We start from the raw sequence: 25,216 nt of genomic DNA, 5'->3' as shown, positions 1-25,216 counted from the left end.
CCCATTGAACTGCATTGAGGCTGTCCAAGCCACGCGGTCGCCGCTCTCTCCCTGCTCTCTTCCTCAGCTTATTGCAGAAGCGGAAGAGATGCAGGAAGAAGAGCCACAGTAAGGGGAAGTGATTTTCCCCCTGTCTGAAGGAACCCTAGATCTACACTCGCTAGTGCTTTCTGTCGGTGTTGGAGCATGTTATGCATTCCGTATCCTGCTTTTCTAGCCTTGCTTCCTGCTTTTTATTCTGTATTATCCAAAAATATTGCAACAGATGCCATTGTGTGCACTATGAGGTAGAATTGAGCCAAAGGGATGTAGCGTGACCAGGATGGGAGTATATTGATATGACACGAGGTGTAGATCTGGCCCAGATAACGTGGTAGAAATTGTGCGGTTTTGCTTCATTGACATAAGTCTGCCTAATACAAGCAAGTTATGAAAGCTCATTCATTCGTACAGTCAGGGGAGGAGATCCATTGTTCCTGGAAAAACTCCCTGGGACATGCAGTGATCAATGGTCCTCCAAGCTGACCTTTTAGAGCTAAATCACACTGTGTCATGGTGCTAATGCTCTACACATGGTCATGCATGGGAGCAAAGCCTGCCTGCCTGCCTGCCTGCCTTCCTGCCTCCCCCCCCTCCACTCACTCACTCACACACACATATATCCTGAGACTCGGGTGTCTAAGGAACCATAATCTCCCTTGGGACAGAACTATAGCTCAGGAGGAGAGAACATGTGTCACACCCCCTGGTTCTGTGACTCTGCATTACCCCAAGGAGAATGCAGCTTCAGACAGGCTGCAAGTCACCCCATTTCAAGGGGGCTCTCAGCACCCTCTTCTATACCAGGTAGGACATGGTCCTCCCATCACCTGCAGTCAGCATTCACCAGGGGTGAAGCCATGAACAACCATGCTCCACTAGTCTTCTTAAAGCCTCGGTTGACTACAGTCCTTTGCCGGTACAATAAGCTCCTCATGGGAAGATACTCCAGCTGGCCCTTCATGCAATGTGGATTCAAGCAATAATGCATGAATAGAAGGATGAATAAGGAATGACTCATCAGCTGATCCATTACACAGAAAACAAAAACAAAGCTTGAAACTCTTTCATTTCTCCATGTAAATGAATGGGTAAATATATGATGCTTCAGATTTTCTGGTGAGAACCCAGGCAAAGCAAGTTGTGCCCAAAGTGGTCAAAATCAAATGGATTGACTTGCATGGACAGCCCTAAGCTCTAAATGCATATACCTGTGGTGAGCTGAGGGCATGGCCACTGCATGAATCAATGAAAGGGGGGAGATCTTTTCACTGAAAGTGGGGAGAAATCAATGAAAGGGGGGAGAAAGGGGGGAGTACAACACTGAAAGCCATTTAGGCATTCTTTTGTGCTTGTGAACCTTACAAGCAATATTGTAAATTCTGAAATAGTTGGCCTGCACTTGCTCATGACTCAGAATTGTCAAAGAATTTAAGAGAGCAGGAGGGAAAAAATCAAAAGTGATTTTGGAGGAGAAGAAAGAAGGTGGGGTAGATGGGAATCTACAAAGCAGAGCTCCACCGATCCTACCAAGAAGCAAGGTAAACGAAGGGAACTTCACACAACAGATTTTAGAGCAGCAGATTGTTAGATATTTTAGATGAGGCATTTATTGTTTACTCACTATTCCCTACTCATGGTTGCTTATGGGATATTCAGATGACAACATGTCCCACCAATTTCACATCTGTTTTTAAACAGCACTTTCAACAAGTTTTTTTTAGATCATGGAAATTGCAGTGAAAATGAAAGAAAATGCTTTTTCTATTTGTGCATTTGCACTATTTTCTTATACCAGAGTGCCACCTAGAGGTTATGTAGTGTAAAAGCAAGAAAGGAAAAGCTCTTTGCACGGTGCTCAGACCTCAATTCTGTAACAAAACAAAGTTGGTATAGTGGATTAACAGCCTCACGTGGAAAAGCCCTTAATTATTATATTTTCACTGAGGAGAGGGGCACTATTTGGATTTTCCACCATAGGCATTAACAGATCTTGGGCTGTCCCTGGAGAACCCCAAGTTACAATCTCTAAGGTGTGCTACTTTAGCAGCAATTAACAAACTGTCATTCAGTGCTGCTAGAGGTATTTTTTGTAGATTTCTCAGTCCTTACTGCATACCAATTTATTTTTTTAATGTACCTCTGGAGGCTCATTGCTGATGTAATGAAATCCACAGGTGTTTCCATTATTGTGCCCACATCATGTGTTCTTTTCAGACAACCCATCACTCTTTGTTTCCCCCCTGAATTCTCACTAAAATACATCATTAAGAAAATTTAGGTCATTTGCAGGAAGATCAGATTCTGATCCCACAAAGACCTTTGTTAAAAATCAGGTGAGGCAGCAGAATTCCGTGACAGTTTGGTGGCAGTGCAGTGGAAGTGAGGATCAGGCCCACACTTTCTGAAAGCGCTCAGCACTTAGCCTCCCATCGTGCAGCCACCTTTTGTATCGACGTGTGCAGCTCTGAAAGGCCCCGGAATACATTGAGAACGTTTCATGGCAGAACTTAAACACATTGCTTTGTGATTTGGTGACTGAGTGGCCTGATTAAATCTGTAGGGGTTCAGATAAAACAGTCATTAGGGGTTGGTAATAACTGCCCTAGATGTGGCTTAGCAGACAAACCAAAATGCCTGCCCTCTCCTTCTCAAAAAAAGGGGTGCAAATTCAGAAGCTATTCAAACGATACTACCAAGGAAGCTCTTCCAAAGCAAAGGCAGTGGAGTTTTGGGGAGCTACGGAAGAAGGAAAAGAGGTAAAGAATAAGGATTCTGAATCCAGCCTCACAAATTGAACAGGCCTGAAAACCAGGAGAGTGAAGAATGTGTGAACATGCCACTCAGAGAAGACAGAGGTGAGCAACCATCAGAATGCATATAATTAGTCCATTTTAATGGGCACATTTTTCCATATGGGCTTCTATAATGGGTTTGCTTATTAGTGAATAATATTGTTAGGTCTGGTCCCCAGTACATTTGTTCACATATTCTTACACTCCTTAAGAGCCAGGTGATATTTTCTTTTCAAACGCAAGTAATCAGACAAATTGAATAAAATAAAAAATCCATCTATGCAGGGGGAAAAATCTCTTGATGTTCAAAGAATGGGTCAACCCTCTCAAGGGTTTTTTCATTAATAATCACAATGTCTGATAACTGAAAGCAAGGTGGGAACTCAAGGCACTCCAGACATGGTTGGACTACAACTCCCATCAACCCTGACCATTGGCCATGCTGGCCAGGCTGATGGGAGTTGGTGTCCAACGTCATCTTGAGGGCCACGCATTCCCCTCCCGACTGAAAGGAAAGCAAGGTGTGAGAGCACTACTCCTGACCTCACACACCTATTCAGAAATATAGTGTCTCTAAACATACCTAAATGGAACCTCCTTGAGTAGAACTTCTGGACCCATTTCTCTCAGAATACCAGGCGCCAGGGACAAACCACAAGGGCCTGTTGAATATTCAGACAATAGCTGTAAACTTCCCAGAGGCCCCCAGCTGGCAACTCTTGGAAACAAGATAGAATCACGGGAAGCTATTCTATCCCAAGTCAGAGGCCCTTAGTTCATCTAGTTCTGTCATTCTCAGTCTTATCCAGAGAGACCACGGTGTAGGAACCTAGGAGCGGCCACCTTTGCATACAAAATGCATGCTCTACCCTGAACTACAGCATTTCCCTTGGACTAGACCAACCTCCAGAAATTCAGGCCCAGGGGCCAAATCCAGCCTGCCTAGGGTTCCAGTCTGCCCCCTTCACGGTTCTCCAGATGGCCATCCCCTTCTGATGGCTCCACAACCTTTCCGTCCAAAACAACAAACATTTGGTGGTTTCTCTGCTTTAGTGCAGCTTTCCCCCATTCTAAAAGATTGAAATGCTTCTCCTAAGGCTTAGTTAATGGCAGCAGAAGTTTGAAGTTAAAATATGATGGCAATTTTCCCCTTCATCTAAAATATGGTGATATTTTGCTCCCTGGGCAGCTCAGATGGGTGGGTGGCTGGCATAGGAAAGGAGCTGGAGCACCAACATCATCACCTTCGGATGGGGTGGGGAGGGTTATTTTGCACCCCCAGATTTGGCACCCAAGGAGGCTGATCTGTTTACACCACACAGAAATGCCCCTGGACTAGATGACCCCTTATCTGATCCAGCAAGGTCAAATGCTCTTTGTCTATGAAAAAATTCCTAGATTTCACACCTCTGACATTTTTGGGTTTTGGTTGTAGTACCTTTGACCATAGCGAACAGAAAATCCCCACCAGCACCAAGTTCACCTCCAGCACGTAAATGCACTGACAGTCTCTTCAGTCAATAGTTCTTACATTCACAAGCTTCGTAAACCCAAGCAATTCTTCCCTTCTACTCCAATGATCCCATTTTCCGACATCAAAGTCCCTATTTGCCTATGGGGAAATGTGCATTTTGCAACGCAGGAATGGCCGTGTGCGTGTTTTCTCATTCCAACCCATGTATTAGAAATGGAATCTGCCCATTGGCTTACACCTAGATCAGGATGAAAATAATAATACACGGGCTTGGCTGCTATCCGTGTTTAGGCATGAAGGGATCAGCCATCAATCTCCAGGCTCTAGCTGTGATGAAAACTGCAAAGCCAACACAGCATCAAGGTAATTTACAGTTCGACGTTAGGCAGCATGCAGGAAGCGCAATCCAAAGGATCCTACCATTACTTCGAAGCAGGGATTATTGGACTGTGTACACCGTGTGACTACTTAAGGAGACAGTCCACATTTCACAAAAGCCAGGCTAAATAAACAGGGGAGTTGGGGGGGGGGGGAGACACAATTGTTCTTGTTGCTTTTGGACAAAACCCAGACAGGGAAGTACTAATCCTTCAGTAGCAGATTTAATGGGAGTTCATGATGATTTGGGAGATGGTGGGAAGAAACAAAACCAGCATTGTAGTATTCTCTCCCCTCACCAGGGAGAAAGCTAAGCCAAGCACCAGAGCAGCTGCATTACATGATAATCTCTTTTGAAGTCAACTAAGCGTTTTACAAACCACCACAAGAGTTTTTGGGAAGCCACCTATCAATCTCCTGCCCACCCAGTACAAGTGGAGCTGACAGGCATTCTGTTTGGTTTGCGTGTTCATTTAATGAACAAAGGGCAGGATTCAACTCTGGAGGAGGTACAAGAACACCTGTAGAAGAAGCTTGGGAAGAGATCAACACCAAGCAGGATATAACACTTTGAAAGCGCTTTGAAAATGGTATATGGAATGCATCCTGGGCCCCAACAGTTGTCAATACTGTTATAAACTGTTGTAAAGCAATAGTGTAGATCCTGCCCAGTTTTATCCATAACCACATGAGATGCAGGCTGTGTTCATACAGGGATGTATCAGTGAGGATTTTGGTCAGGTTGTTGTTTTTAATAATGTACCAATATTAGGGTGACCATATTTGGGAAACCAAAAAAGAGGACACCTAGTGTGTGGGGGGGGGAAGCAGCTTTGTGAGTCCTGCAGAAAGTACGTTATTCTCCCGCCACCTTAAAGAACCCGATTGGAGTGGAGGAGGGGAAAGGATTTCATTCTGCACCACCACCATCCACTCCAATTGGGGCCTTTTCTATAATGTCCACGAATGACCCACTTTCCCCTTTAAGACCTCAATTGGAGCTCGGGGTGGGGGAATGATGTGCCTCAAGAAAGCATGTCATTCCCTCCTGCCATGCTAATGGCAGCCTTAAAGGGGAAGGTGTGTCATTCCAGGACATTATTGAAAATTATAGAAAATCCCCCCTGACACCATGGAAAGAACAAAAACCAGGACAAATCCGGGGAAATCCTGACAGTTGGTCACCCTAACCAATATTCACAAGTTTCTTCAAGAAGGGGACAGAAAGAACTTGAGTTTTTAAAAAAGATTAAATGTGGGAGGAAATAACACTGATGAATTCATCCACCCATGCAGAAGGCTTTCAGTGCTTAGCTCTTAATAGTCTAGCTTTGAATCCATGTGTATTCAGCCATGTTTGTGGTAGTGAATTAGGGTTGCACCTCTCTCTTTTTTTCTGACAAGCTCCTCATCTTTTACAGTTATGTCACAGGCACAACATGGTCTTCTCCATGTTGGGAAGAGGTATATCTATTCAATTTGGCCAGCACAGATGGGTGAGAATTCCATGTCAGGTCATTTTTTTTAATAAGAATTCCCCACTGCCCACCAAGTTTTGGCACTCACGTGATTATGCCTGCATACACGTCTGCCATGAGCTCTAGGCTGACCAGGGGGGGATCTACACTACTGCTTTTAAAGCGCTTTAAAGCACTTTGAAAACATTTTGAAAACTGTATAAGCAGTGTGTCCTGGGCCCCAACAGTTGTCAAAACTGTTATAAAGTGCTTTAAAGCGCTTTAAAGCAGTAGTGTAGATCCCCCCCAGGCAATTGTTGCTTGGTCAGCTGACTCATGGTCTGTTTTGGTCAAGCCATGGCTCATGGGCCTCCAGACATACGCAAACTGTCACTCTTCCTATGCCAAGAGCTACAAAATTAGATTTGGCTATACCACATTTCACACAGCCAGGAGATAGCCAGCCCCTCTCCCACCTGAAAAAAACCACCAGCCCTATGGACCATGCACAAATCAAGGGCCTAGCCCAGAAACTAAAACAAATTTAACCTCTGACAGAAAGAATGAGGTAAATTGATGGGGGGGGGGTCAATTCACACTCCAAACACCACCAAATTTACCCCAGATTTCTGCCAGCAGTACTTTGGAACAACCAGAGGGTTGTGAAAAGAAATTAGCTAACATCCTGTGGTGGCTGGGTTGAGCTCAACTCTGGGGCAAATTAGGAGTAAATCTGTTCAGCAAAGTCAGTTAAGGAAGAAAAAGGTCAAAACACAGTATTACCATCCAGGAAAAAAGGCAATCCAAAAGCAGGGCATTATTAGGAATCTAGGATTCAGCAGCATGAGAGACCAGCAAGGTACTAGGAGCTGAGGTAAGATGTTGTTCCAGCAAGCAGTATGTTTCAACCAAGAGCTTATAACCTGGAGCTTTCAGAGCCCCACCCAGGACTCAGCTGCAACACATCAGAAGCTTCTGGAAGATGTCCTTCTCATGAGGAGGAAACTATTCATGAGCAGCCTTCCTTTGCAAATAGGCACTCCTTCTCACATGGGTTATTCTGACCTCTTGAGACTCCAACACTCATGGGGGGGTGGGGGTAGGAGGTCACTTAGCTGCTGACTCAGAGGTGCAGTTCCCCTCCTCTTGTGGGGTTGGACCTGCATCCCTCTCCTCCAAGTGCCCAGTCTTCTGGCATGGGTTGCTCCTCAATGCTGTTGGCTTCTGAGAGTTCTAACTCTTTGTTGGAAGAGGGTTCTCCGGGAGGGAGGGGGATGACATCTAGATTTCTACAGTGTGGTCAGTTTAACCTGCCAAACTCCATAATTCTGACCCCAACATCTCACTTTTTTGTCACACCCCAGTCACCTGGGACATGTGTGCATGTGCTCAGCTTCTTTGACTGACTGGTTTTTCAGGCCTTTCCTTCATTGGCTAAAGAGTCCTTTCTGCCAATCTTGATTGGATAACTTTTCCACATGAGAAAAAGGATGTGGGGGGTTACAAAGAAGGGTTTTTTTTAAGCAGACCCAGAACAAACACACACACACACACACTTTCTCTGAAGAGATTAAAGTTAGAACATGCGAAGCGTAAGCTACTGGCTTTCCTTGCTTTTTTTCTCTTCTGAGGTTACATGCTGCAGAAGGTATCACTCCAGCAATTGATGCAAGGAGAAAGGCTAAGTTAAAGAAAGTGTTTGTTCAACTAAAATAACTTCTGATGGGAATGTAACCTCAGCTTCTCTGTCCTCCACCAAGGCTGGGTCTGCATGTGCACACTGGCATGTGTGTTCTTTCCCTGCTCTGAAAAAAGGGGCATCGGAAAAGCCTTTCCGTTTTTATTAGATTCCACAAAGAGCAGAGTAGCTTTGGCTTGGGATTTAAAAACACACCGGTTATGATTAAAAGTGGAGCTTCAAGAATTATTGGGCAGACGGGGCAGAAAGAGTCCCTCGCACAATTTCAGTAAAGCTATGCTGAGGCGGTAATAGTATGATTTGTGGGAGTGGGAGTAAAGAAAGGACTCTGAGCTAGTCACACAAATAAGATTATATGTATGTTTTATAGGCCTGTGGCAGTGGATCACTGCAAGCAGGCAGGTGGGCGGGGCACCCTTTCCTCTGCATCCTGTGGAACAGAAGACACATTAAATTTAAAGCTCAGGCTGATATATTGGATTCTCTGTCTCCCCGTGGTCAAACAAGAGGATGTAGGAGTGTGTATGAAGGCACAAAGCCTACAAGTCATGAAAACAAGGGGACATAGGGGCAGGGTGGCGTAAGGATCCACATTCACCACCATCCAGTTAATGGTTAGAAATAGCGACCACTGCTGACCCCTTCCCTCCTTTCAGCTCATAATGATTTGTATCATATTCAATAAACAAAAGAGGAAGTAGAGCTGGAAAATCTTTAAAATAATATTAACCAGTGAGGCTTTCCCATCCCATTTTGCTCACCAATTATGAGGCTGTGCTTATCAATAATAATAATAATAATAATAATAATAATAATAATAATAATAGAGTATTTGTGTCAGTCAGTCCACACCACACCACCAAGACTGTAAAATTTACACTCCTGAAATGTGGCATGAGTACTAAGAGAAGCCGAGGGGTGTGCACTGCAGGGTTATTTTGCTCTTAAAATGCATTAATTAATGTTAATGAGTCTGTGTGGTCGAACTCTGCCGTAACATCTTCAGCCACTAGGGGAAGACTTCCCTAACCAGTACATAGATTTCCAGTTCATACAGTTTGAGGGATTAGTAGGTTGAGGGATACTTGTCCCCTCCTCCCCCGCTGCTGTGGGGCAGGCGCTCCACAGGAGAATAGAGTGGACAGACCCCTCCTTCAGAGGCTATAGACAGGCATGATGTGTCCAACTCTGACAAGTGTGTGTTTGCTTGAAGGCTTTGCTGTATCTAAGTAAGGACTATTCGAACCCATTACTACTGTGCAAGAAATGTGGTAAGCAGGTGGTATGGCTGTTAGAGGCAACTCTTCATTGAGTGTATATACAAGTCAGTTGGCTTGAACATGTTGTCATTCACCTACAGTGCATTGTTGTTCAAGAACACAAGCATCTGAAAGGTTGGTGACAAAGTGGTGGAGAGAAGCGGAGGAGGAGGAAGAGGAAGAGGAGGAGGAGGAGGAGGAGGAGGAGGAGAAGGAGAAGGAGAAGGAGAAGGAGAAGGAGAAGGAGAAGGAGAAGGAGAAGAAGAAGAAACAACAACAACAACCACCACCACCACCACCACCACCACCACCACCTCCCACTTGGTAACCGTAATTACATATGTAATAACCATAGGCAGCCTGATTCTCTCTGAGCCCAATAGAAAGATGTACAGCACTTTCCACCCTGACCTATTTAGAAACAGCCTTCATATGGCTTCCAGGCAATTTTACCTTTGCAAATCCTCTTTTTAAAATGAGAAAAAAAATATTTGCTTCGAAGGAGCATTCCCAATCCTCCATACCTCTCTCATTTGAAGTCAAAATTATTTCTTTTCTATTCTCTCTATAACATTGCATGAATGTTTAAGAAGAAGAAAATAGAGGGGGGGGAAGAAGTAGCAATATATAGTCCTCACAACTGATCCTTCAACATCCCATGATGTAGTGGTCTGTCTTGCTGCAGAGACAGAGGAGGCTGAATTGTCATTCCACAGCTCTTTTGTTCCTCCCTTAGCAGAGACTCCTCTGCTTCGAAATAGGAGCAGTCAGTTGCACTCTGGGTTTGAGATTAGCTGGAAAAACCCAAAGAGTAAGAAGCCCTATTGGTGGAGCCCTCTTGCCAGCAGGGCAGGAGAAATGACAGAACCCTCCGTGGGCCACCTCCCTCTGAGAGCCTGCTTTCTCACTGCCATTTTCACCAACCGCGTCCCCTTTCCCATCATTGCTCCTACTTGCTTGCACGGCAGGCGGAGAGCCAGTGAGCAAGCAGGCAGTGGCATTTACTGCTCTTCCTTCTCACCATTGCTGTTGTCTGGGCCAGAGCAAGAGATAGGTAAACAAGCATTTTGCAATGGTGAAGAGGAGGAGCAAGTCCAGGCGGCTCTTATCAGTGGGCCCTGGGTACAGCCCCTTGGCAGGTGCCCAGTCATGCCTACTCTTGACGCCAGCCCTGAATCCAACAAGATCAGAAGGGCCACAACTTGCCCACCCCTGTCATTAGAGGAAGCCACCATGGAAACCTCCACTCTGGCAGGGAGGAGCCAGGTGTGACCAATGACGGAAAAAAACTTTCCAGGTCTGGACCTCTGTCTAAGGCTTCAGTGGTTGGTTGGTTGGTTTTTTTAACAATCCTATGACACTGTCCAGGGACCACAGAATTCCTCTCTAGGAGTGTTGCTAAACAAGCTTAGAGCTTCCGTTTTGCTCTCCTCCTTCCCCCAACTTCATCATGTCTGAGATGAACGTACAAAAACATAAGGGTTCTGACCCCCTTTCTTTTCTACCCATCATTGCTGGGCTTTCAAAAAGAAGTCATGTCACTTAAGCCCTGACTACATGTTACCATAACTCTATGCCTGCTGCCACCCCATGTCTCCCCAATAATGTGTAATTATTTTAACGATTTAGAGGGCTGCCTTCTCCCATGTCCCATAGCAGCCTGCCCATCTGCTGTGAAGAATGTCGAAGGCCCTGCCCCAGGTATCCTCATCTTTGCAAGAAGATGAGGCCAGACTAATTCCATGGTGTTGCCTGATGCCAACATTTGCAGCCCAAAGCTGTTCTCCCAGTGGTAAACCCTACAGGACCTGCTTATTATTATAATCACTCCTCCATACATTTTGGATTTTAGGTTATTTTGAGCTGGTTTAAATATGTATTTTTGTACTGTTTAAAATTAATTGTAAACTGCCTTGAAGGTTAATCGCAGTGGAAAGGTGGGATAGAACTGCTTTAATTAAGAGCACGCTCAGCATCCTTTCCTCACCCGGGCTCCACTTCGCTGCCTGCTGCCTGATGGGGATGGGCAAATGCTGGGGCAAGATCCTCCTGCTCCCACTAAACACACCAGGGAGACTGGAGGAGGCGACACAGGGAGTTGGAGGCCACAGATTTATGGTACTATGTAGGGTGGAAACTATACAAAGCTAGATATCACGAGAAAGCAATTTGCTTTTTCTCCGCCTCTATTCCTCAACCTCGCAGGGCTGTTGTGTAGACAAATCAAGTATTGACTGCAAAAAGAAATTGCACAGTGAACATGTTACGTAAAGGATAAAACAGCAACGATCACAGCATTCGATGTTAGAGGTGTGGGAGTGTGCCATAGGAAACATGCAACACTTCCACATTCCTCCAGGGACCATTGGTTCAAGTAGTACATGGAGCACATCCTTACATCCATCCCCTTCCTAAAAACTTGATGCCCTCCTGGTGTTTTGGACTACAACTCCCAGCATTCCTCCTGACTATTGGCCCTACTGGCTGGGGCTATTGGGAGTTGAAGTCCAAAACATTGGGAGGACACAAGATGGGGAAGGCCAACCTACCCAGAAGCAACTTAATACCCCTCACTAGGTGACAGATGACTGATCCAGAACCAACTCTCCCATTTGAAAGAGTAGCATGGGCAGTTTAAAAGTAGGGTTGCCTGATCAGCAATACAGAGAATCATTTCTGCCTACAGGCGCAATCCTATGCATGTAAAAGTCCTACAGCTCTCAGCATTCCCCAGCCAGCCTGGGATTTGTAGTACTTTCCCCATCTAAATATGTATAGAATTGCACCCTAAGTCTCTTGCTGCACCAGAAGATGTGACTGGTAAGATGGGATCTTTCCAGAAGTGGTGGAGGAGACAGGGGAAGCTACAACAGTGGTGTGTGCCATGTGGCACCTGCAGGGGCTGGAGCATAGACTAAGGGGTCAGACCTACTAGTCTTGAAAGGGACATTGGAGAACACCAAGGATGCAGAGGGCTTGGGGTGGGAGACATCTCCAGAGGGAGCTTTGGACAACGCCACCGGCCAGAAGCTGCCCTGAGATGGCAATCACAATAGACATTACTTTAAATCTTTGTTTAGCAGCTATGTCTCTCTCTCTCACACACACACACACCATTTTTATTCTAGAATAGGTGCAGGGCTCCAATTCAGATCCAGAGCCTAGCATGGGGATGAGGGGCTTTTACGGTCCTGGTTGGGACCTCTGTGTCTACTCTACAGTAAAAATGAACAAAAGATGTAGCTGCTAGACGCAGTCTTAAAGTTATGTCTGTGTTGGTCCTGGGTGCCTTTATCCTGACTGACTTTACCCAACTCTGATTTGCACTATCTGTGCTCCTCTTGCTTCCTTGCATAGACTATAGCCAAGCCTTCCTAGTACTGCCTACAGACGTCACCTGGAACAGGACACCAGCTATTCTTTGCACAGGTGAAGGGCACTGCTGGCATCAGCAGTGGTGCAGGGTGATGCTGACCAATCAGCAGTCTGCACCTGTATGGAGTTGACCCAGCTACCAACACCATCTCTTGATGCCTGCCAGGAAGGATGTGGGGCTCCCTGCCCATTGTTCATTGCTAACTGTTCACAGCCTGCCCCTACTTCACGAGCCATGCTTCTCACTACAACAAGTGTCTACCAAAACTGTTCTTCAAGTTGCCAATCTGGACAATCTAGTTAAATGAATGATGGAATTACCTTCAGTTCTGATGGTGAATGGAGAGTCTCCCAGCCTTTTGGCTGAAAACTGACCTCCCAATGATGTCATTAAGAAGCAGAGCGTGAAAAATCCAATCCCTACCACGAATATCCTATATGAGGAGACAAAAGAGAGGAGATATGATCAGGTATATTGTAGATGAAAATCATGCAGGCAAATTCCATACATGTCTAGTAAGGGCTACTTTGAAGAATTTTTCTGATGACTTCTATTTCTTCAAAAGCTAGCATTTGCCCACCATGCTCCCAGGAGTCATTAGAATAGACGCAGTGAAATGAATGAGAGTTTGGTTAGACTAGATTGGATGCAACCCGAAGTGGGGAAGCATTTTTTCCTAGGGTTGCAGCATATAATTAAGGAGTCTTTACTACAGGGTATATGCTGTGTTGTTGACGTTGTTGTTTTTAACACCCCAGCCTAAGCAATTAACAATTAACTGCAGGCAGTTATGAAGTGACTTTGTTACTGCAGTAGGAAATGAGGAACGCAACCATCAAACTTAACCACTTGTTTTCTTATTCTCATTCTTGTTGGACTGAATTAAGCTGCGGGAAGGAGCAAACATTGTATTAGCCCAGAACAGAATGGAATGCTACTCTCAGTTCAGCAAATTAATTTTACTTAACAGGAATGAAAGCTGCAGGTACCACGAACACATCAGAGTCATCACAGGACATAATCCACTAAGAAATTATCTTGCCCAAACCCCCCTGTTGAAATGAATTTCACAATAAAGCCTGTTGCACAGCTCCCGTTCAGTTCTGAAATACGTTTTAGTCATTCCACCAAGTTAATAAAATAGAAGAGACTGCGCTGCCTAATTCCAGCAAATTAAACAAAAAAAGACTTCTGGAAAAGACTTAGTCCTGGACTTTGGTGTGCTGCCAGGAAGGAGAAGGCCCATAGCTATAAGGCAATCATCAAGAGTACTGTTGTGCCTGGTATTCATGTCAGACCTGGCAGATTCCTATGTGGCTGCCACCACTCCCAAGACACTTCACTGCCTGAAGCAAAGGACAAGATGGCATCTCCCTCAATTCCATGCACAAGAGCCGACCAGACTGGCTGTTGAATCTTACTTCAAGACTAGCACCAAGACAACGTCCTACCTTGCCAGACTCCAAAGCTAGCAGACTAGTTTAGGGGGTGCATGGCAGGCCACAGTTTTGACTGTTCCCTGTCCCTCAACTTCTGCTACCTGAGACAATTGCCTCACTCTGCCTAATGGTAGGGCCAAACCCACTACCACTCATAAGGGGCAATATTGCTCACTCCTATCCCGGACAGAGGGGCCTCTGCAGTCTGGGCCTAAACAATTCCCAGATAGCTTGTTCTGGTAGGATCCAGGCACTGGCTTCGAGGTTCCCACTTCAAGCCCAGGAAACAGGATCAAAAGACAGACATGTGGGACTCAGTGAAAGCTAATCTAAAGGACGAATATGGATTAGCCCTGGGGAGAAGACCTGAAGAGAGTATGTGTCAGTTTTTGTTTTGACACCAAATTTGAATGTTCAGTTTTAGGGCAATACACTACATTTTAATTCAATTCAGAAAGTTAATATATTGGAGCAAAGAGCTCTTCTTGCTGCACACCTGGTTGTTCTTTTTCCTTGAGACTTTCAAGTTCATCATTCTCAAACAACATACAAGAGTCCATTGACCTCAGCTTTCAGACAAAATAGGCTTTGCCTATTAATGCTGCCTCTATACCTCCAAGGCCTGGAGACAGCTGCAACAGGGAGGGGGGCAGAGGCCGAATCTGGGACTTGAGTTAATTTCAGTACCATGGACAGCAGTCCTGGAATTAGAGTACAGACAAGCTACTCCAAACTGACTGGGAACAACTGGCAAGGATTTAAGTCAGGCTAAGGGAGCTCTTCTAGAAGCTACACATGCACCAGCACATGCCCCCCCCACACACACACCAGATGCTCCATTTGATTGTTAAAGGGCCAGCAGCCTTTTGCTGTAGTTGTTGGCTTCCCCTGGGGAGTGAAGTTTGCAGGGGTGAAGAGCTGATTAGAGACTATGCCTCAGAGTATCTCCGTACAGCAGAAAAACACCAACAACACCTTTTGCAGGTTAGTGGATAGGATCTGAGACAATAGGTGCCAATTCTGGAGGACCAGGGTCTGAATCTGTTACCTCCCTGGAGTCTCTGTCAAGGGAGGTTTCAGTCTCTGAGGTCTCTCCATCCTGGGCCTGTGTGCTTATGCACATTTTATGCAAATCTGTGTCCTCTTTTTGATGATGCACCAGTGGCCACACACACTTCTGGAATAGTGCTATAGTGGTACATCAGCAGTGGCACACCTGCCATCTGGGCAAGTAGTTAAGTAAAGGACAAGACTCACAGCCATTTATAATACTACATTTCACAATGACAGATCACCAAACCTGACTTCACTTCATTTATAACCTACATTTCACTCACTACAGCCGCAGTTTCTGTTCTCCCTAGAGCATACATTCAATGAAGTGGTACCAAGGGGGGTTGGATGTTTGGGTATTTAATTGTCAGGAGGGATTCTGCTTTTTCTTTAGATTCTTCCCATTGACAAGAAACTCATCATTATGCAAGACCTTGTTTATGCATTTGAAACTTCATAATTATAATCTAGCAAAGAGTGATGGTTAAACACTGCATTTAATTACTAATTTAGACCATTGGAGAAAGGGGGGAGAGAAAGGGGGGAGAGAAAGGGAGGGGGAAACCCTTCATGATTAACTGGAAAGGGGAAAATAAAAGAATCGCATGGTCTAGAATCTCATTAGAAGATGAAAAACTTCAAAACAGCACATGCATTTCAGAGGGATGAAATTGCAAGAGCCAACAGGATCAGAATAAGTATGTTATGGGAACTTTAATGGGGCAATGTTGTGATCAGATAATTAAGTTCACTCAGGGATTCCTAAAGCATAGACAAGCAACCACCTGAACCAAATTTGACTTTCCATCCTAACAGATTTTCCTAATTCATTCAAATTGCTCCAAGGGACCCCAGCTGGAAGCCTGGCTTATCTCAACTGCACCAAGAGTCAGAGAGTGATGTTGGATGTTTCAGCTTGCAAAGGGAACAAGAGCAGGAGGCATCATTTTGACTTTTCACTTCAGGTGACACAGGCCAACACTGAAGCATCCTGCCATACCATTTCCTTCCCATAAACATTAATCCAGGCCAAGCTAATCATTCGTCACTGAGCCAGGGAGGAAGAAAAAGGAACATTTAATAAGAGGCAGGAAAAAGAATGGGAGAACACAACATCAGCCTTATACAGTATGATGTGCAAATTCGGTCTCAGTGTGTAGCAACTTGGTTGTTCCATATTTGGGCTCTTTCATAAAGAAAAGGTCACAGTGGAAAAATAATGATTCTGTGTACCACATTGTAAAATAATATCATAATTGGGCCTTAGCTAAAGGGAGGGGGAACTTTTTATGAAAGATTTACAATAGTGGTTGCGTAGCTAGAGTCTGTTGGCATAACAGCTGAAGCCCCAGCAATAGATGGCACTTAAAGAAGGGATGCTCACGGCGTCCCACAATATACCCAATCTTCCCGTTCCATTTTAGAGCAATTCAACAAAAAAACTTGGCTCACAATGAGCATTTGCTGCCACTTTTTACAGAAACGCCCCCAACTTTTCACACAACCATGACCAACATCCTTGGTGATAGTGTATGGCGCAGAGTCACGATTTAGAATGGGGGTGGCCAAGTTGCAGCCCTGGGAGTGCATGAGGCCCTCCGCCTAATTTCGAAAGCCCTCTGCATGCGGTTATTTCAGATCTGTGGCGAGAGTCATCTCTCCCTTCCCGAGCAGCCTGCTGGATGGGAAGGAAGAGGGAGGGGGAGAAGAGAAGTGCCAGGAGGAGAGAGAAAACAGGGGACCTTACCCACCTTAGCTCTGGATTTGACCCCGCCCACCACTGACATGTGACCCCTGGCAGATTACCCACAGGGGAACAAGACCCTCAACAGAAAGGGCATCTTATACCAACCAATTTGACAGCAATGCTTTTAGCACAAGGCAAAAAAAAAATTTTTTTTTTAAATGTTATTACTGTTTTGCTTGCATACTGCCTTAGTAGTGGAAACAATATGAAACTTTTAAGAAACAAACACAGACTGGCACTGTTGGCAGAAGGGTTTATTTCTTTTATTTACTGCATTTCTATCCTGCCCAGTAGCTGAAGCTCTCTGGGTAATTCCCTATAAGAAACCCATGGCAGCAGTCAAGGCCAATGAAAATGTCCATATGCATTCTGCATCTCAGTCATAAGCCACACTTTCTCCTCTGCAAACATTCACATGCAGAAAAAGGCCCAGAAAAACGCAACATTATTCACGCCTACATATGCAGACACTTGATGTTATGCCTTTTTCAGAAATACTGGCCCATGGTAGGGTGTTTGAATACAGCTCTGCTGTCTTACATAGAATCATAGAATAGTAGAGTTGGAAGGGGCCCATAAGGCCATGGAGTCCAACCCCCTGCTCAATGCAGGAATCCACCTTAAAGCATACCTGACAAATGGTTGTCCAGCTGCCCCTTGAAGGCCTCTAGTGTGGGAGAGCCCACGACCTTCTTAGGTAACTGGTTCCATTGTTGTACTGTTCTAACAGTCAGGAAGTTTTTCCCGATGTCCAGCCAGAATCTGACTTCCTGTAACTTGAGCCCATTATTCCATGTCCTGCACTCTGGGAAGATTGAGAAGAGATCCTGGCCCTCCTCTGTGTGACAACCTTTTAAGTACTTGAAGAGTGCTATCATGTCTCCCCTCAATCTTCTCTTCTCCAGGCTAACCATGCCGAGTTCTTTCAGTCTCTCCTCATAGGGCTTTGTTTCCAGACCCCTGATCATCCTCATTGCCCTCCTTACAGTTGTTTTACTACCATTTTGCAGCACATGCATTAATGTTTACATGTGTTGCATACATAGAGCTTTCAGGCAAGAAGCTAGTCTCTAAATCAGGAGTAGGCAACCTGTTGCCCACCAGATGTTTTGGACCACAACTCCCATAATCCCTCATCACTGGCCATGCTGTCTAGGGCAGATGGGGGTTATACTCCCAAACGTCTGGACAGGTAGCAGCTGTCTACAGCACCTAATTTCATTTGCTGATGTCTCTGTAGACTCCAAAACTACAACACAGCCCAGGGGCAATTTCAATTTTATCTTTCCGTGTACACAAATACACACTTGTGAATGCATGCCAGAAGAAGCTGGTGGCTCTAATTCTGGTGGGGCAGTGAATCCATTCTGGGTTTCAGTCTGAGCCAGCCAGAACTATTTTGGGAATAGTGTCCAGCTCCTTTAGAGTTGTAGCTGGTCCTGAGTGGAACTCAGGATGGATTTACAGCACCCCCAAATGTGGAGCCACCAGCGTCCACTGGGTGCATGAAGCATGCGCAGGGTCAAGACACTGAAGGTACCGTACTTGTATGGGCATCACAAAATGTGTCCATGCTGGATTCACAATGTATGTCAGGAGAGGTGTTTGGATTGAATGTTGGGTGGCCACATTTCTCTTTTGCAGTGGAGAGTCTTGCCAGAGGACTGTCCTCTCTTTGAAGGGCTGCCCAGTGCAAGTCTGGTTTAAAGACAAAGAACCATCAGAAGGAAAAGCATCAGGGGCCTTGAAGCTGCCCGTCCACAGTTGCCACCTGAACAACAGACGGAACAGGCAGACACACAGCTCACCTAGTCACATTCCTCCCGGCTATGAAATTGTATTTCTATTTAAAATGCAACAATGTGGATTTATGCATGTGCTAATTCTATGCAAATCTGTGCCCTATTTTTCAGTGATGCATTTCCTCTTTGGGGCCAATGCATAAGCGGCCACGCTAATTCAATGTACACAGGCATTCACTCGTCCTCACCAAATGGACATGTCCTTATACACATATAGATTGCAGTCAAAATTGGCCCTTCATGTATTTTAAAATGATACCACTTTCTCTCTCTCTCTCTCTTTTTTTTTTAAAGGCCCTTAAGCTGGTCAAATGCACGAGCCTCTTCTTGCCAGTCCCTACTCCTGCCATCCTTCAGTTCAGCACAGTAAGTCAAGTTCTGCTGTTCCATTAAGCCAAAGATCACTCAACATGCGAAGAAGTGACAGCTCTCACTGATGGCTCTGTATAGTCCATGACACAACTGGCACAGCCAGTGAGTTGCTGCCAAGAGACACATCCATCCACCCAGTCTCTAGTTCTGCACGCAAGCCCCGTCTTGGGGCTCATCTTACATTAGGGCAGCCAGCTTTGCCATGAACCTGAACGAGATCAGGAATGACGTTTCTTTTTCTTTTCTCAATTAGGACAGTCAAGCCCATATTCGAGGAGGAGATCGCTCCTGGCAAGTGACTCCACATGGGTTTGCCAGGAGAGTTTTTGTTTGATAGGCAGCTGTAGCCCAGTGCAACTATACGGTATACATGTTTGGCACGTGAACATTTTACATGTTTTCAGTGTACATTTATCTTTGGGCTGCTCCACCCAGCAACAAACCTGGGTTTGCCCCCCCCCCCCCGCGCACTCAACAAGGAGCAACAGCCAGTTCTAGCACTCTGACAAGTGCTGCTGGGTGACATGTGGTTTTTCAATAGAGCTGTGCACAACCCCCACCTTACCTCAAAAGCCATTTTGGGAGCACCGAAACAGCCCCAATTCACCTCAGGCCACCTCGGGGCTTGCCCACCTTGCCTCGGAACCAAATCCTAGGTGATATTTGCCCCCCCCAGGTGGTTCAGCCTTCATGGGGTTCCTGGTTAGCAGGTGCATGGTGGGCCACCCAGAAAAGCTGGGAGGAGGCTGCCCGAGAGTCCATTGGACTTCCTATATGCTTGCTCCTGCTCCTTCCCTCCAAACCCAGAACCACCGTGATACCACCACCGGGACTTACCTTCATGTGCATCTTCTTCAGAGCCAAGCCACGAGTTCAAGGAAGGTTGTGGGGGCTCTTTATTTTAAATAGTTCCATGAATACAGAAATGGCCCTTTACAGCCACCGTAGTTTGTGGCCACAGAGCTATTCAAAATAGAGTCCTTGCGATCTTCTTTTAAACCGCGGCTTGGCTCTGAAGAGGACGCATATGAAGGTAAGTCCCAGTGGTGGCAGGAGGTAACCAGGGAAGGAAGAGAAGGAGAGGGAGGTGAGTCCAATGGACTCATGGCCAGCCTTGCGCCAACTTTTCTGGATGAGCGGGTGGGGGAGCAGCCCAACACTGCACCGAATCAACCCAAGGCACTCCAAGACTTCAATGTTGATCTGTTTCAGCCTCAGATGCCTTGGGCCGACCCAGTGTCATCCTGGATTCAGGCCAAGGCAAGGCACAGCCCTAGTTTTCAAACACCTGTTTGTCACATTCTACATTTGGAAGTGTACATGTCAAAAATCTTAGTGTACACCTAAAAAGGTATGTGTGGCCTCAGACACTCAAAAACGATATAAGTTGGATCCAGGATCTGCCTTTTTTGGACGGAACAGTCTCCTAAAATATTTGTAATAGTTTATCTAGTACAGCCTTCCTCTACTGAGTCCCCTCCAGATGTGTTGGACTTCAACTGTCATAATCCCCAGCCAACACATAAACTATGATGACTGGGGATGGTAGAAGTTGTGGTTAAACACTTCTGGAGGACGCCCAGTTGGAAAAGGCTTGTCTAGTGGAAAAACCCCATGAAGTCAAGTGTTGACACTTAAAACCTTCCGACGTGAAAGTCCTTCCACCTATAGAAGTGAAGGCCAACTGTTCACTGCGTGAACAGAATGCTGGACTAGATGGAACCTTGGTCTGATCCAGCATAGCTCGTCTTATGTTACGGCAGTGCCGTCTCCAGGTTTTTGAGGAGGCTTGAGCAAGTCATCCTCAGTGGCTCCTTCCCTCAGTGAATCAACCTTCTCACTGCCATTGCCACCAGCTGCTATTGTGCCTTATCCTCTTTTTTATCACTGCTACTACCACTTGCTTGCTTGACAGGCAGAGGGCTAATGAGTAACTATTCCTAGCATGGGGGACGAAGGTATTGCCCAGCCAATAGACAGCTATGGAGCCGTTCTTGTGCCAGCCCACGTTCTGTCATCTTCACCTACCAGAGCTATTGATTTAACTGTAGTTTGCTATTTGGGATCCCTGGTAGCCAGTGGAGACTGGTGGTTCTGATGTCAGTGGGGTGGAAGCCCCTTGGACAGCTCCTTTAGTGTTCTGACTGGTTCTAACTGAAACCTGGAGCGGATTCACTACCCCACTGATATCAGAGCCACCAGCCTCCACTACTGGTGGGAGTGAGAGTGTCCTCACACGGGGGGAAATTGCAATTGCTTACCGTAGCTTCTCCGCCCATGCGTTTGTCCCTCATTACTTCCTCTTTTGAAAGAGGAAGTAAACAACTTGCATGTGGCCCATTCAGTGGGCCGTTTTGATCCCGCTGCTTCTCCTGCATACAGCAACTTCTGTCTTTAAAAATAAGTCAGACTTACTGGGGTGTTGTTGTTTTTTGTGGTGCAAAGAAGGCTAAAAGGGGCAGGAGGCCTGCAGGAGGTAGATGCCGCTGTGAGAGGGACCCGCGGAAATCCGTGAGTGGCCAGCAATGAGCATGCAATAAAACTCTCATCTGATGGAGCTCAAAATCTGAGCCGAGCAGCTTAGCCGTCTCACTGCAAGCTTTATCACATCAGTACCAGACTTGTCCCATTGCAACTACCACAAACACAAACACACTCACAAGATGCGGAATGGAGCTGTGTTGTAGTTCCCTTCCAAAAATACCCAGCCTCCAATGCAGGGGTAGACAACAACAACAAAAAAGATTCCCCTGGGGAGGGTGCATGACATGATGGGGTGCAAGCTGTGCACAGATGCATACTTCCCCCCCCCCAACCACAGGGAAGGGGGAGGGTTAAGCCTCCCATTCCTGCCCACTGAGGTAAGCTAAAGCCTTTTCCCCACCCCAGTCATCCGCTCTAAGATGGCTGTTTTCCCACTGGTAATAGCACAGGAAACAGTGTTGTTTGAGGGAGGGCTTTTTAGCAGATAAGGCGGTATATAAATGTTAATAACAAATAAAATAAATGCATAGCTATGTGGGGAGGCTAAATTCTCTCCTACCCCACCCCAGTGATCCATGTAGGGAGGCTAAAGCCTCTTCCCCTGACCCCAGCAACCCTTAGTAATCGGGTCACAGTTGCCGCCCCCTCCCCACGATTGCAGGAGGAATGGTTGTGGTGCTCCAGACCCCAGGGAGAGTGCCAGAGGGCTGCATGCAGCTCACATAATGCAAGTTTTCCATCCCTGCTCTAAAGGAATGCCACAGGATATTACAGAATTGCAATAGTCAGGGGGTGTAGAGTACCATCCTCAATCAGCCCCCCTCGGTGTCCCTTTTTATAGTCCAGTGTTGTTTCTTCTCCTTTTAGCTCATTCTAAAGGTTCTCCCACTTCTGCACAGCTTGCTGCTGGACGGGATGGACCAAACAGCCATATCCCACCCTTCTCATCCTCCTGTCCTCAAAGCTCCTCCGACCTCATCAGACTTGGCTGACAAAGCCAGTATCCTCAGCTGAGCTTCCTAGAAAGAGCAGAGCCCACCTGGAACAGATTCGGTAAGTTTCTGGAACAGGCCCCATCCCTTTCTTTCTCTCATGATTGATGCTTGCTGCTGTCCCTGCTCTCATTTGTTGGGATCTTGTTAATTTCTTGCCCGTTACATGACACAAACCGAAGAGAGTGCCTTTTGAAAACAGGCAGTGAATAAGCTTCAAATCCTCTTATATCATTTTAAAAAGAAAAAGGAGGGGAATCACCAGATCAGGCAGCATGAGAAAAGCCCCAAAACAAAGACAAGGAGAGGCCCAAAGAAGATCGCTTGCAACACCGTCCCTAAAAACAAACTTTAAAACCACAGTGGCGAGAAGCTAAAATTCACAAAATCACCATGGCTGAAAGAGGAGCCTTCCCCAACCTGGTGCCCTCCAGATGTTTTGGACTACAACTCCCAGTACCTCCAGCCAGCATGGACCTGCTGGAGAATGCTGGGAGTTGTAGTCCAACACATCTGGAGGGCACCAGGTTGAGGGAGGCTGCTAAGAGGAAAAGACCTATATGGACCAGGAATAATCTCATGGAGAGCAGCCAAACTTCTAACAATCTATCTCAGCTACCATGATGAAGTGTCATACCATATTGATCCCCTGCAATGTCTACCACTATCAATCAGAATGAGATTGGCTCCAAGAAACTAACCCTCAGCAAAATCCCAGCATAAGGAACAAGCCTCTGAACACGACTATGCCACAGCCAAGCTGGCATCTGTCTGCCCGCAACCAGGTGAGTTCAAAGCAAACTTGTTCCTGCCACAGACGTGAATGGGCTCTCCCCTTGGAAAGCAAGAGAGGGGGGGAATCATGCAATTTGTAAATCTGGTAGGGGGGCTCCCCAATTCCTTCCGGGCTGCACACCACCAGGAAGCAGCGTAGGAGAACTTTACCTAAAAGGCCTCAAGGTGACGAGACATCTTCTGACCATTATTTTCCCATCTGAATTCACTGTAATCATTGTTCAAACTTTTTTTTACAAAGAAAAAAGAAAGAAAAACTAGGGAAAAAAGGAAGGAAAGCGGATATTGAGTAAGTCCAATCCCAGTTTCTGTAAAGAGCTCATGACTAGAGGCTTTTTTCCCCCTCCACTTTTTCTTTTTTGGAGGATGTGCATACAAAGGAATGTAGAACGGACCCAATAAATCCCAATCTATAAAGGGCACCAAATCTTCCTTTCCCTCCTAGGTGCACTGCCTCCGTGGCTTGCCTCGTAATGGATGTCTGCTTCAGAAGAAATAGGTATGTTGAACCCAGAGAAGAGGGCTGGATGGTGGTGGCAGCTCGTGCAATCTTTCAGTCACATTTTGGAGGCAGCTCCTAACAAATGCAAAAGCCCTCCCTCCCTCCTCGCCAAGTATTAAATCCACTGCTCAGGTGAAAGACACCTGGACCCAGGCGCTCTTCTGCTCACGGGGTCCTTCATCCCAGCCAGTGGCTCCCGTTTCTGTGCTTGCACCTGGACCAAAATCCGACTGCAAATTCTTTGCTCTTTCCCTTCTCCGAAGCTTCAGCACTTCTAGCAGGTAGGTGCCATTTCCCGCGGTTGTTTCCTCTTTGAGAGGCGACTCTCGGTCACAGCTGGAGGAGGAGATGCAGCGGTTAAAGGGGCCAGCTCCATCCCAGCTCGACAGCTGCCTTGTCTCATCCTGGCCATCTGAAACACTCCGTTTTAGCCTTGCAAAGAGGCTGCATTGTTTCCATCTGGGAAGGATGCGCTGCCCCCAGCCAGGAGGGGAAGAAAAAGAAGAAGAAGGTGCTTCGTTGTGAAACTGTGAGTTGGTTGCCATCTAGTGGCAGCTGCAGGGATAGTCCATTGCGTTAGTTAGGCTTTTATGCTGCAAATAAGGAACTAGTTAAGAGCTGGGAAGACCTGAAAGCGGCTGTTACCGATTGTACAGCAGGGTCTGTTTCCTATTCATAAGACAGGCCAACTACTAAGCCTCCAGGTGTGAGCTTTTGCATTCATTGCATGACCAGCAACTCCAACCCAGGCTAAAGTAGGACACGCCAAGGACCGAGGTGTGGTCGCTGCAATTCATGATATCATCACCACCAGATTGAGTTACAGTAATGAGCTCCGCATACAGCTGCCTTTGAAAGGGGTTTGGAAACTTCAGCTGGTCCACAATGCACTGGCCAGCCTGTTAATGAGAGCTGGTCTGAAAGAGAGAGAGAGAGCGCACACACTACACTGCTGTTTGGAGCTTTGCCCTGACTAACAGTTTCTGGGCCCAGTTCAAAGTGCTGGTAGGGCAGATCCACTGCATTTACTGGTAGAGGAGCAGCAGAATTTTAAGGCCTCCAATATAATCTGGAAAACCTTATAGGTGGGGAGCATCAAAGCTGAGCCTCATCCCAGGTACCAGGGACAACTGAATCAGAGAGGTGGGGACAATTTTCCTGCCCCAAACCCTGATGTCCAAACTGAGGAGAGTGGGGGAGTTTGTAAGTTTCCCCAAACAATTTTCTCAGCCCAATCTCTTCTGTTCTCTCCATCCAGTTTTACAGAACAGGGGAGGGGGTTGTAATCAGGAAAACTACTGAGAAGGAAACGCACAATCACCCCACCTACATTCAACATAATTAAAATTCCAAAATCTGTATTAGAGCAATACCTTTTATTAGGCCAAAAAACTGTGTGCAAGTTTTTGACTTCTCCAGAAGTCTTCATCAGGCCAGATGGTAAAGAAAGGGAGGGGGAGCGTGGCTGAGGTTGAAGCCATGGAGTCAGCATCCAGTTACACTTTTGATGGAACGTGGGAGGAAGCTGCAGACGTTCAAATTAGGCTCTGTCA

At 46.2% G+C, this 25,216-nt stretch overlaps 1 protein-coding gene across 2 annotated transcripts in view; it reads right to left on the bottom strand.

Moving 5' to 3' along the window:
- MGAT5B (alpha-1,6-mannosylglycoprotein 6-beta-N-acetylglucosaminyltransferase B) overlaps positions 1–23,516 on the bottom strand; it is a 218,547-nt gene extending 195,031 nt beyond the window's left edge. Inside the window, exons 1-2 of one of the 2 annotated variants that reach the window (XM_063120366.1) lie at positions 23,312–23,516; positions 12,798–12,910 (exon numbers count right to left, since the gene is read on the bottom strand). In XM_063120366.1, the coding sequence (XP_062976436.1) occupies positions 12,798–12,910; positions 23,312–23,379 (181 nt within the window). In that variant the 5' untranslated portion in view covers positions 23,380–23,516. Of the gene's footprint in view, positions 1–12,797; positions 12,911–23,311 lie in introns of those variants that run through there. The other variant, XR_010025196.1, reaches the window with a different exon arrangement.
- Between the last annotated feature and the right edge of the window lie 1,700 nt (positions 23,517–25,216).

This window comes from Elgaria multicarinata, chromosome 3 (genome assembly GCF_023053635.1).
Source record: "Elgaria multicarinata webbii isolate HBS135686 ecotype San Diego chromosome 3, rElgMul1.1.pri, whole genome shotgun sequence".
NCBI classification, from domain to species: Eukaryota; Metazoa; Chordata; class Lepidosauria; order Squamata; family Anguidae; genus Elgaria; species Elgaria multicarinata.
This window is presented reverse-complemented; position numbering and strand designations above follow the sequence as displayed.